The sequence below is a fragment of the Dipodomys ordii genome, unplaced genomic scaffold (assembly GCF_000151885.1).
Source record: "Dipodomys ordii isolate 6190 unplaced genomic scaffold, Dord_2.0 Scaffold67, whole genome shotgun sequence".
Classification (NCBI taxonomy): domain Eukaryota; kingdom Metazoa; phylum Chordata; class Mammalia; order Rodentia; family Heteromyidae; genus Dipodomys; species Dipodomys ordii.
In genome coordinates, this window is record NW_012267283.1 from 9,303,541 (window position 1) to 9,316,665 (window position 13,125).

At 39.2% G+C, this 13,125-nt stretch overlaps 1 protein-coding gene across 1 annotated transcript in view; it reads right to left on the minus strand.

The window, feature by feature from the left end:
* The window catches only part of Invs (inversin), a 104,632-nt gene that overhangs the window by 22,210 nt on the left and 69,297 nt on the right, over positions 1–13,125 (minus strand). The window contains exons 7-11 of the mRNA XM_013023321.1: positions 12,648–12,757; positions 8,744–8,915; positions 5,461–5,616; positions 4,616–4,845; positions 1,856–1,962 (exon numbers count right to left, since the gene is read on the minus strand). Coding sequence (XP_012878775.1) covers positions 1,856–1,962; positions 4,616–4,845; positions 5,461–5,616; positions 8,744–8,915; positions 12,648–12,757 — 775 coding nt within the window. The remainder of the gene's footprint in view (positions 1–1,855; positions 1,963–4,615; positions 4,846–5,460; positions 5,617–8,743; positions 8,916–12,647; positions 12,758–13,125) is intronic.

Consider the following 13,125-nt stretch of genomic DNA (forward strand, 5'->3'; position numbering starts at 1 on the left):
TTATTGTTTGCTGGTCCTGGGGCTTGAACTCAGGGTCTGGGTGCTGAGTTTTTGTTTTGTTTTTTGCTCAAGACTAGTGCTATTCCTCTTGAGCCACAGCACCACTTTTTGGGTGCTTAATTGGAGATGAGTCTCATGGGCTTTCCTGTCTGGGTTGGCTTTGAACTGTGATTCTCAGATCTCAAGACTCCTGAGTAGAATTACAGCTGTGAGCCACAGGTGGCCAGCCTATTATTATTGTTATTATTTTGGTCAGTCGTGGGGCTTGAACTCTAGGCCTGGATGCTGTCCCTTAGCTCTTCAGCTCAAGGCTAGTGCTCTACCACTTGAGCCACAGTGCCACTTCTGGTTTTCTGAGTGGTTTATTGGAGATAAGAGTTTCATGGACTTTTGTGTCCGGGCTGGCTTTGAACTGCAATCCTCAGATTACTTAGCCTTCTGAGTAGCTAGGTTCACAGGTGTGATCCACTGGCGCCCAGCTATATTTTATTATTTTTAAGAGCTTCATAAGGAGACATCTGTTCTCTTACTGATGAGGAAGAATTCTGAGAAGCAGCACGAGGTTGGTTCTAAAAGGAGGAACATGTTTCCACTAAGCTTAACTAGCCTAGAGAAGCTCCTCTTTCTCCATATGTTCCCACCCAAAAGAACAATGTAATGTGGCTCAGAGGAGGAGGTAGGTCAAGTCAGGGCCATTCAGTGAACATAGCCACGAACAGTAAAGACTAATTCACAGACCTGGACTAGAGGGATGCTAGATATGGAAGTCTGGTCACAAAAATAGTTGTTAACTACCAGTTATTAGAATCTTCCTGGCTCCACGACAAACGAGAATTTCTGCTGCTTAAGATTTCATATTGTCGCCGGGCGCTGGTGGCTCACGCCTGTAATCCTAGCTACTCAGGAGGCTGAGATCTGAGGATCGCGGTTCAAAGTCAGCCCGGGCAGGAGAGACCGTGAGATATCTCCAATAAACCACCAGAAAACCGGAAGTGGCGCTGTAGCTCAAGTGGTAGAGCGCTCGCCTTGAGCTGAAGAGCTGAGGGACAGTGCCCAGGCCCAGAGTTCAAGCCCCACGACCGACAAAAAAAAAAAAAAAAAAAGATTTCATATTGTATCGTTGGGTAATAGGCCCAGCATAACTATGTGAACCTGGTTGTTATTCAAGGAAGCTATATTTATAGGCCCAGCATAACTATGTGAACCTGGTTGTTATTCAAGGAAGCTATATTTATACATTAAATGCTGAACTTTCAGCATCTCTGTTTATGTGTTAGTGGGGGCACTTTTGTACCCACTAACTGATAATTCCCTCTCTATGAAGAGAAATCTCTTGAATACAGAACAGAGAATACATTCCTCTGGCCTACCTGAACTATCCATAAGCCAGAGGCCTGTTTTCTCATGCAAAGTATGGACTTACCCTAGGTAGGATCTAAAGTTCTCAATAGCTATCAGACCCAAATCAGCACTGCATGGAACTTTTTTGCTCTTTCTTTGGATCAAGATTTCTTAGTGTAGGGTCTGGGAAGATGGTTCAGTGGTAGAGTGCTTGCGATGGATGCATAAGACCCTGGGTTCAATTCCTCAGTACCACATAAAGAGAAAAGCCAGAAGTGACGCTGTCACTCAAGTGGTAGAGTGCAGGCCTTGAGCTGAAGAGTTGAGGATAGCACCTAGGCCCAGAGTTCAAGAGCCATGACTGACCCAAAAACAAACAAGAAAAAGATTCCTTAGTGTAGTATTTCCTTTTGGGTATACTTATTTTTGAACCAATATCTAAACTGAAGATTAAATATGTGGCAGAAAGAATGGGAGAAATACAGCAGTACACTCATTTATATCAACAGCTTACCTCTCTTCGTTGTTTTCCATCTGATTAGGGAAAGCAGCATAATGGAGCAATAGTTTGATGGCATCAAGGTATCCATTGTTACAGGACCAGTGCAACGCTGTTCTTCCCTTTATAGAATGTGAAAAAAAAATCAAACAAGTGTACCTGAATGAATTTTTCATATTTGGTTCTTTATGTTAACTCAAGAATATTATTATTCCCCAAATTGCTTAATTATAGAAAAGGAGGTACCATTAAGTAGATAATGGAAATACAAATGGTATTTGAACCAAGATTATAATTAACACAATGGTGACATGACACCAGACGTGACACCTGAGAAGCAATCAATACTGCTTGCGTAATATTCCACTAATGTGAAATCTGTATCAAATTAGGAGGAAGCAATACAAATCATGAGAGGGAAAGAGAAGCAAGAAGGTGATTGTCAGAGAGATATAGTCTCAACTACACTGGTGGCATTGAAGATAGAGCAATGTGGTCAGTCATGACCCAAGAAATTTGGGCGGCCTCTAGAAACTGGAAAAGTGAAGGAAATGGATTCTCCTACAGTGCTTTCAATGTTTCCCTGTTGACACCTGTATGTTTTAGCCCAGAGAGATTGATTTTATGCTTCTGACATCCAGAACAGTAGGATAATAAATCTGTATTGTAAGTTTGTGATAATTTATCAAAGCAGCAATAGGAAACTAAATATAATGAATTAAAAACAACAAAATGTTCAACTGTCCAAAAACTAAGCATACTTCTGAATAATTTTTTTTTGGTCGGTCCTAGAGCCTGAACTCTGTGTCTGGGCATTGTCTCTCAACTCTTGAACTCAAGGCTAGCACTCTACCACTTGAGCCACAGCACCACTTCCAGCTTTTTCTGCTTATGTGGTGCTGAGGAATTGAACCCGGCCTCATGCATGCAAAGCAAGCACTCTACCACTGAGCCACCTTTGCAATCTTTAGTTCAGAGAATAAATCAAAGTAGGAAGTAGAAAATATGTTAAAAAGGAAGAGAGAAATAACAAAATATCAGTGGACAGAACTAATATGAGAAAATCATTACAGTTTCTACAGATATAAAAACAGTAAGCAACCAATTTTATGCAAATACATTTAATGTTTTGACTAACATGAACAAATTTCCTATAAGTTTCAACTTCCCAAAGACAAAAAGATAATAAACATAGCCTATTCTGACTTTCTGATTATTTTCTTTTCATCTTGGAAGTTGAAACTTACAGGAATTTGTTCATTTCATCACCTAAAGATCAGAAGTGAATTTTCCAAAATATTTAAGGAAGAAGGAATAGCAATCTTACATAAGGGTTGTTATGAGACTAAAAAGGACTACCACAGATGTTATCATGCCTAGAAAAACGAGCTTAATATATCACGTATGCGAGAAACTGACAACTTAGTTAAAATAGAAAAAGTATAACAAATGATAAAGAGATGCATTCCCAAGTCGATAAAGACCATATTTTTCAATTGTTATTTTTACATATAGTTACAATCTTAATCAAAACTTGCTGAATGAATTAAGAATCTATTTTCTTAATTTATATAACTTTGTTATACAGATATGAATAAAAAACAATTATTTCTTAACTCTTTTGTTGATATCTGCATACCTGGCTACCAAAACCTGACAAGTACCAACACAAAAAGGAAAAAAGTCAGGGCTCAGTGCTGGCTAAATTGAGAGAAGCTGGTACCTTACTGCATAGATGGAGCCATTATAGATTAACCAGTATATCTTTAGAAGTCATTTGGGTGTTATGCATCATAGATAATCACACTTAAGTACCATTTCTTTCTTTGATTCAGTAATCTCACTTGGAGGGTAATTATTCTAAGGGAATAATGTGAAAGAAAAAAATTAAGTGGACAAAGATGATTTCAGCAACAGTGTCTATAATACCAATGGAAAAGTGCCCAGCAAAAAGATTTTGAGGTCTGAAAATGTGTGTGAAATTACCATTTACATCCTGAATCCCCCAATCTCAAATGTACCACATTAGGGTAATTATTCAAAACATGTGTTTTGCTTTTCTTCAAAATAGAGTAATGATAGTAACTAATTTATAGGGGTATTTTAAGAATAAAATTAGCCATTAAAATATAAATTTAAGCTGGGCGCCACTGGCTCACGCCTGTAATCCTAGCTACTCAGGAGGTTGAGATCTGAGGATCACGGTTCAAAGCCAGCCTGGGCAGGAAAGTCCATGAGACTCTTATCTCCAATAAACCACCAGAAAACCAGAAGTGGTGCTGTGGCTCAAGTGGTAGAGCACTTGCCTTGTGTTGAAGAGCTGAGGGATAGCGCCTAAGCCCCGAGTTCAAGCCCCACAACTGACAAAAAAAAAAATAAAAATATAAACTTACATTTTTGGAATATTAAGCACTCATGATTATGAAGATTATACAGCAAATAAAAAATGTTAGTTGAATAAAAAAGATTGTAAAATCATATAATATCTATCACATATGTTTGTAAAATCATCTAATAAATTATATATACACATACACATATAGGCCATATTATATTTCAGACATTCACATTATTTCTAGTGTATATTCTAACTTAAAATGTATAGAGATGATTATTTGAAGAGAATATCAACAAAGAAAAACTTGTGACTGATGGATAGCTTTGTGGGTGAGCTCTACCTTTGGTAAAGCTCTACATTACTTAAGCTCATGATACAGAACAAAGTGTCTAAACCTTTAGGCGCTAACTTCACTATAAAGGACCCGGGATGGTTACCTCTTTGTCTTGGATGTTGGGGTCTGCATTGTTTTCCATGAGCACTGCCATGCAGTTGATGTATCCCCCGTATGCAGCACACTGCAGAGGGGTTCTCCCTGCGTAATCTTGCACGTTTGGATTGATCTTATTTTCTATCAATATCTGGCACACGTCAGCATTTCCTCCTAGTGCTGCCCAGTGTAGAAGTGAATGTCCATCTTGGTCAACGAGATCTACCCTTGCTCCACCTAGAAAAGGAAAAGAATAATGAAAATGTCTAATGTAGACAGCATTTATCAAAAAGAATCAAAGTTAAAAAAATGTAGCAACAGTCTCAGTTGCTTTCTTCTCACTGAAATGCTTCCACATACACTGCTGACTCCAGATTTTTACAGTAAGCCTGTAGGTGGGTGAGGGTGAGAATCACTCCCTAAATGACACTGAAAATCAGGCAGATAAAGTGACTTCCCAAATCAAACTGCTACCACGCAGAGCTAGTAGAACTGGAGTTTCCTGGTGCTGGGTTGAGGAATCTTACCATGTGGCTTTCAGTCATGTGATATTTTATTTCAAAAATGAGCGTGCAAGAATTCCCCACTTTTGGGGCTGGGAAGGTGGCTCAGTGGTAGAGCGCTTGCCTTGCATGCTCAAGGCCCTGGGTTCAATTCCTCAGCACCACATAAGCAAAAAGAAAAAAGCCGGAAGTGGCGCTGTGGCTCAAGTGGTAGAGCGCTAGCCTTGAGCTGAAGAGCTGAGGGACAGCGCCCAGGCCCAGAGTTCAGGCCCCATGACCGGACCCCCCCCAAAAAAAAGAATTCCCCACTTTTGTGAGTGACTTCGAAGGAGTATTAGAATGAACTAACCTTTAATAAGTGTCTGAATCACATCTTTGTGTCCCATCTCACAGGCTCGGAAAAGTGGAGTGTGTTTCATGACGTCAGTGGCATCTACTTGAGCATCGTTTTCTAGTAATAATTTCACAGTGCTGACGTGGCCAGAAAGGGCAGCCGCATGCAAAGCTAAGAAGGAAGAAAAAGAAAGTGATAGACTGCTTAAAACTTTACTCTTCATTCTGCTGTGTGTCCTTTCCTCTTGTGACTTCTCTGTTACTGTGGATCAATGAGGTCCAAATCCTAAGGATTACCTAGTTTATCATACTTTTTCCCCTTCTTTCTCTTCTCATGTTTCTCTTCCTTTTTCTTTTTTGATCTTCAATAGTTTATTAAAGGAGAGGTGAAGCATCCGTTTCAAATTGTACAAAAGGAAAAAAAACCTCATTGCAAATGAACAATTTACAGAATTACTGGGAAAACCAATCAAGGAGACACTGATAATACAAAAATTTGATTGACTTCCAACTGAACTGGAAACACATTGGAGTTTGTTGTTGCCTAGTGGTGTGGAACTGTACATGGCGTGGCTCCGCAGGCAGTGGTCAGGCCGTGGGCCAGACTGTGTGTGCAGGTCCTGCACACTCCTGGCAGGCTAGGATGGATAGCCCAGTCATTCTGCCCTTGTTCCTTAAAAGCATTTCTAAAAAGTCTGTGCATTCAATAATACCTTGTGTGTGTGTGTGTGTGTGAGAGAGAGAGAGAGAGACAGAGAGAGACAGAGAGAGACAGAGAGAGACAGAGAGAGAGAAAGAGAGAATATGTATTTTATTCATCCTTTTTAGTAGCCAGACATGAAACAGGCTTTTCTCAACATTTGCATAGTTCTAAAAAAAAATAACCTTGGTCACTAAAAATGTTGATCTGATAATTTGGCAATTCCTGGGCTGCAGGAAGAGAGCGGGGGCCTCACCTTCTTCCCTTTTTTTTCTGTCGTCTGAAGTGATATCATCTTATTAGTTACGAGTTTAATCTTTCCTCTTTTTGGAAAACGAAAAATGACCAAGAGAAAAATGCCTACCAATCTGCCCAGTAAGCACATGTCCCTTGGGCCTAACGTGACTAGGGCTGTCAACCTTCTGTCCTCAGCCTGGTACGAGTGCTGTTCCTTTGGTTGGTCTGGGCACCTGTGTAAAACCGAAAGTCCAGGTACTTGGCTGCCCTGAGGACATTTCCCCATTCAACATGGCTTCATGCAAGTCAGCTACTTTCTCAAGGTGCAAGTTAAGAAACATCTTACTCATTTCAATATTGGAGAAAAGCCTGAGAGATGAAATTTGGTCTCCCCTCTGGTGCCTTCTAATGAGTAATTTTGAGTATGTTTGTTGAGTATTCCTGCCATGTGTCTGCACTGCAGTGCTTGACTTGTGCTGTCTCTTTAGACAATCTAGATGCCTACATAAGTTCCTCTAAGTGTTATGTTCCTGTAACGCTTACCTCGGTGCCTCTTTCATGAACAGTGATCCACCTTTGCTTATAAGCAAGTCTAAAATACCTGTAAAAAATATAGCCTTTTAGGCTGTCTATTACTAAAAGATTACTGGGATTAGAAAATAGATAAGGTTACATTCTAGAAAGGGAAGTAAATCAAAATTTAAAAAAACATGAAAAAAGCCATAACAATAAAGTGATGGGTCGTGATGAACTGTATAATGAATGTAATGAAAGTCTGGGAGAGTAGTTTTGATAGGACTGCTTTGCTGAGGAGCTGACATTTAAGTTGAGACCTGAGCCATAAAAATAGAGACAGTATTTCTGGGCCAAGGGAACATTAGTACAGCCTAGGAAGGGTTGTCTGTGTATGGAAGGGCAGGGCAGCAACTGTACAATAAGGGTGAGTGAATGAGCTAAGTGAGAAAGGTAGAAAAGACTAGGGTATAAATGGCCATATAGGTTGGAATCATGAGAGAAAAGGAAGGACAGATCTGATGAACAATTCAAGCGGATCACTCTAGCTGCTGGGAAGAACTCTAATACAAATGTAAATGTTTACATTATTTATAAACTCAGTGTCTGATTTGTATCTGTTTGTATCATACCCCTATAGAAACTTAACATCTGCCGTGAGGCTTTGATGACAAAATCCTTCCAAAAGCTTCAAATCCTTCAAATTGAAGCTGCCTAAAAACATCTAAAAAATATTCTAGACGGTATGCAGTCTCAGTATCAGAAGGAATATTAGTGTGTGTAGCGCCTACCATTCCCCTCTCCCCACAGGGCTGCACCAATAGTTTCAGCACCCAAGAAAGTCATATCCAGGACAATAGATACAAAAGGCTCTAGAACACTTCTGTACATAAAAAAGCCATAACACTGTGAAGCCCAATGCTAAGTTTTATCCTGCTCAGTTCTACTGTATTAGTGTGTGATTTTTTGTTGCAATTAGGATATAGTACACAAAAAACAGACCTTCAAATTGACAATGAATGCTAAAACACATGCACCTATCTTTGTCTTTCTCTATTAGAGAAAGATAGGAAGAAGTATCCATTATAAGCTTTTGATGCTAGGCTGACCAGAAGCTATGAAGCTGCTACAGTCACGGGAAGTTGTCTCTAAAATGGAAAATTCAATATGTAGTCCTGCTATTCAAATCTGAGACAAGAGCATAGTAAATGTGATGGGTGAGAACACACTAAGTTATGTGCATGCCTTAAATTCTGTGTTTCTAGAAATATAATGAATAACTACAAAATAGGCAGTTTAAAAGTAAAGATTGGGTTGGGAAGGTAGCTCAGTGGTAGAGTGCTTGCCTCACATGCATGAGGCCCTGAGTTCAATTCTTCAGCGCCACATAAGCAGAAAAAGCTGGAAGTGGCACTGTGGCTCAAGTGGTAGAACGCTAGCCTTGAGCTAAAAGCTGAGGAACAACACTCAGGCCCAGAGTTCATGCTCCATGACTGGCAAAAAAAAAAAAAAAAAGGAAAAGTAAAGGTTTATGCTTTTTTTTTTACATAGGTAAGTGATCAGAAGAGTTCTTCTAATCATCTATAAGGACCAATGTCATAAGTCACATGTCACCATTCTTCAGGTAGAAATGTACTAACTTTGGTTATAATACTTGGAAGAAATGTGATATCCTGGAAAGCTCAAAGTTGCAAAGAAAAGAACAAAGTTAAATAGCATTAGATTAGGGGCTATGATTTCAAATTGCCATTTTACAGTTCATAGTGCCATCTGCATTTTGGAGCCTGAATGAAAGTGAACGGAACCCGCCTACCGGTTCTTACCTGTGAACTCGTTTATCAGTTCTTACCTGTGCCTCCATATTTGTCTGCCATGTTAATATCAATGTCAGATTTCAAGCTCAGCATGGTCCTAAGAACATCATCGCTGCCCTTCCCTGCTGCCCACATAAAGGAAGTTCTTCCTTCAAGGTCTGAATCATCTTTCACTGAAGGATGTTTTAAAAACACTTCAACTGTTTCCTGCAAGAAAATTTCATTGAATATACTGATCTAGCCAGGCAATGGTAGCTCATGCCTGTAATCCTGGCTACTCAGGAGGTTGAGATCTGAGGATTGTAGTTCTAAGCCAGCCCGGGCAGAAAGCTCATGAGACTCTTATCTCCAATTAACCACCAAAAAAAAACAAAAGTCGAGCTGTGGCACAAAGTGATATAGAGTGCTAGACTTCAGAATAAAAACTCAAGGACATGGCTCAGTGGTAGAGCGCTTGCCTTGTATGCATGAGGCCCTGGGTTCGATTCCTCAGCACCACATAAGCAAAAAGCAAAAAGCCGGAAGTGGCGCTGTGGCTCAAGTGGTAGGGCGCTAGCCTTGAGCTGAAGAGCTGAGGGACAGACAGCGCCCAGGCCCAGAGTTCAGGCCCCACGACCGGACCCAAAAAACAAAACAAAACAAAAAAACCCTCAAGGACAGCTCCCAGACTCTGAGTTCAAGCCTCATGACTTACCAAAAAAAAAAAAAAAGAAAAGAACACATCAATGCAAGAGAGTAACACTCTTTGTAGCAATAAGGCATCAATTATATATGTAACTTCAACTATGAAGCAAAGTATTCTTTCTTGCTTTTCAATCAAATGAAATTATGTTTTTGTGACTAACAAAATAATTTTCATGGAAAATAATTATCTTTTGCTGTTATAGATTAGTTTTAGTTTCTACAATACTTCAAAAACATAATATAACTCCTTCATTCAACATCCTCAACATTGAGAATGACTATCTTCAATCAAGCCTTTTCAGTTCTGTGCTAGAGATGACAAAAGACCCAGAAGTATCCAATGTCATGATCAACATTAAAATATATATTTTCCTGGGCATTTTACAAGCATGTGTCTCTAGAGGAGGTAAATATATTATCTCATTATTCATTTTAATAATAAAAACGTTAAAGATGATTAGTGCATTTGTTAAATCGTGATTGAAAAGTGCTGAGAAATGCAGCATTCAATTCATTCAAACAAGTGCTCATGTAGTTCTTTTTTTTTTTTTTTTTTTGGTTGTGGGGCCTGAACTCTGGGCCTGAGCACTGTCCCTCAGCTCAAGGCTAGTGCCCTACCACTTGAGCCACAGCGCCACTTCCGGCTTTTTTCTTTTTGCTTATGTGGTGCTGAGGAATTGAACCCAGGGCCTCAGGCATGCAAGGCAAGTGCTCTATCACTGAGCCAACTTCCCAGCCCATCATGTAGTAGTTCTTATATTCAAGTCCTTCCTCAGTGCTAATAGTGCCTAACAATAGAAGCTAGTATTCCAACATTTTAAATTGTTTCTTTTCTCAGAATTTAGATTCTATACATTTTAAGAAAGATTAAGAAATTTTTCCTTGGATGCGTATGAGAGTGTCAAGAAGTTTTCTGAAGACTGTGAAGAGACAAAAAATGTATAAAATATTGACTCAGTATTTTACAGGAAGAATCAATTCAATGGTTCATCTAATCCAGTCCTTCCTTTTACAGATGAACAAATTTATGTTCCAAGTCATAGGAATACTGGTGGCAGATACAGGAACTGGTGAATCACAGCATGCTTTCTAGTGTATAATATACTGTGTCTAAGTCTTAAGGTTGTGGAGTTACTGAGGTCTAATAGCCTAGCGCATCTAAGATCTAGTATATATGTTTACTATGTACATTTGAATTAAGCGAAAGAATTTAAAAGGTTGAAGACTGTTATTTCATTTTCTTTTGCTGATTTGCAAATATAACTTAGTATATTTTTCCTAAAGATGAATGTTTGTAGGGATTTTTTGGTTTTTATTTTTGTGTTTTGCGAAAAACAAAACTGCTACATTTCTGAGCAAATAAAGGCTAAAGGGACCAAGGAGCTTGAAATAGTTAAGAAAATTTACAACTCCAGCTGGAAAATTATGCAAAGCAAATATCTCTCTGAAATAAACATCATAATGTTCTACCATTCTTTCTTCTCCCATTAGCATAGGTATGATTATTAGTATATATATATATATATATATATTTGTTCAATTTGGAGTTCACAGCTTAGGTTCAAGATGATAGGCAAGTAATTCAAGTCTTTGAACCTGGTTTGGTGGTTTTTAGCCTGTAAATAGGATGACATGATTGATCTCATAGGCTTGTGTTGGATTACTGCTTGAGTTCTGATTTCCATAGAATAACTAGTCTAAGCTATGAATTTCTCATTGACTTGTAGTATAAAGAGCTCCTCCTCAAAACACTACTTACTTTTTTTTTTTTTTGTTGGTAATGGGGGCTGACTCTGAGCCTGGGCGCTGTCCCTCAGCTCTTCAGCTCAAGGCTAGCGCCCTACCACTTGAGCCACAGCGCCACTTCTGGCTTTTTTCTGCTTACGTGGTGCTGAGGAATCGAACCCAAGGCCTCATACAGGCGAGGCAAACACTCTACCACTGAGCCAACTTCCCAGCCTTATTTTTTCTGGTATATTGAGTCATTAGGGAAGATAATGTTTTGTCCAAACTCTAGGTAATAAATACATTTTTAGGAATGCCAAGAAGGAAAGGCTATAGATAATCTGGGCACAGAGAGTAAGAAAGGTATGAAAATAAGATATTCTAGCCATTTAGGATTCGATAGAGCATTTGTAGAAGTCAAGAAATTACACTCTGCTGATGATAGTGTTATTATAATGAACCCATGGTTTCATTATATACACTCATGTAGAAGGCAAGCAGATTAACTACGACTGCTTTAACATGTGCCCCTTTGCATGAGTCTACTTCGAAGTTATTCAGACTTAGGGGGCAGAATTAGCCTGGACACTATCATTTTCTGGTTGGCTGAGTGCATAATGGATAAGAAAGTGCTGCAAAGGAAGGACTATTAATAATATTCAGTGTTTCTGTATTCCCTGACATCCACTCCAAGCTGGTGATTGAACTCAGTGGGCCTTGTGCTTGTTAGGCAAGCACTCTACCAGTCCAGCCATGTCTCTAATCCTTTTGCCTGTAGTTGTTTTTCAGATAATGTCTCAGGCCAACTTTGTCTGGCTGGCTTTGGATGGCAGTTCTATCCCTGTATCCTGAGTAGCTGGGATTAGAGTCATGGCTACCATATTTTGTGCATTCTATTTCTTAAATACTTGCTCAATATTAAAAACTATAGTAGATGGTTGTCATAAATTTTCTCTAATATTTACAACAATCCTGAGAGGAAATATAATTATCTTTTACATATTAAGAAATAAAAGAGAGACTAAGAAACTTGTTCAAGATCACACTGTTAGAAAACCGAAGAGCTGGATTCTAGCCAAGGTTTTTGTGGTTTCAAAGACTTGCTACACAATTCCGGACATTATTATCCACTAAGATTTCCTTATTTCTACAAAAGTAACCAAGTGATGAGAGTATACTTATCTATCATAAAACAAGCCATTATTACTGAGCATTCAAGTAAAATCTGCATAAAACTTCCCATGTGACTAGCAACTTTACAAAAACTCAGACTATAACTACATCATAGTCAGAGTTAGCAGTGTGCACAATTGTTGAAAGATAATGGCTGCATCAACACAAGCTAATTAGTGCCATAGAAGTGGTAAAAATCTGTCACCTTTCTGTTTATGCTACTGCACTAGAAGTTACCACTAGGACAAACTGGGTGAAGGGTACATGGGATCTTATATTTCTTGCAACTGCAAGTGAAGCTAATTGGCAAAAATTGTTTAAAAATTAAAAAAAAAAGAATTGTTCTATCTTACTTACAGCAAAGTTACTCTGAGCTGCATAGTGCAGGGGTGTGGCTCCTTGGCTGTCCGATGGGATAGTTCCTGATTTATTTCTTTCTAAAAGAAGATGGACAATCTGTGCATGGCCTGAGAACAGACATAACAAAGTAGTTAACAAATATAAAGGATGTTAATTTTTAAGCTATTTAAAGAAGGCATGGAAGGTGGCTCAGTGGTAGAGTGCTTGCCTTGCATGCATGAGGCCCTAGGTTCTATTCCTCAGCACCACCTAAGTAGAAAAAAGCCAGGGGTGTCACTGTGGCTCAAGTGGTAGAATGCTAGCCCTGAGCTGAAGAGCTGAGGGGGAGTGCCCAGGCCCAGAGTTCAAGACCCATGACCGACAAAAAAAAAAAAAGGCGTAAGAATATACCTTATACTAAATGTGTGTACACACACACACACACACACACGCACACACGCACGCACACACACACACACACACACACACACACAGC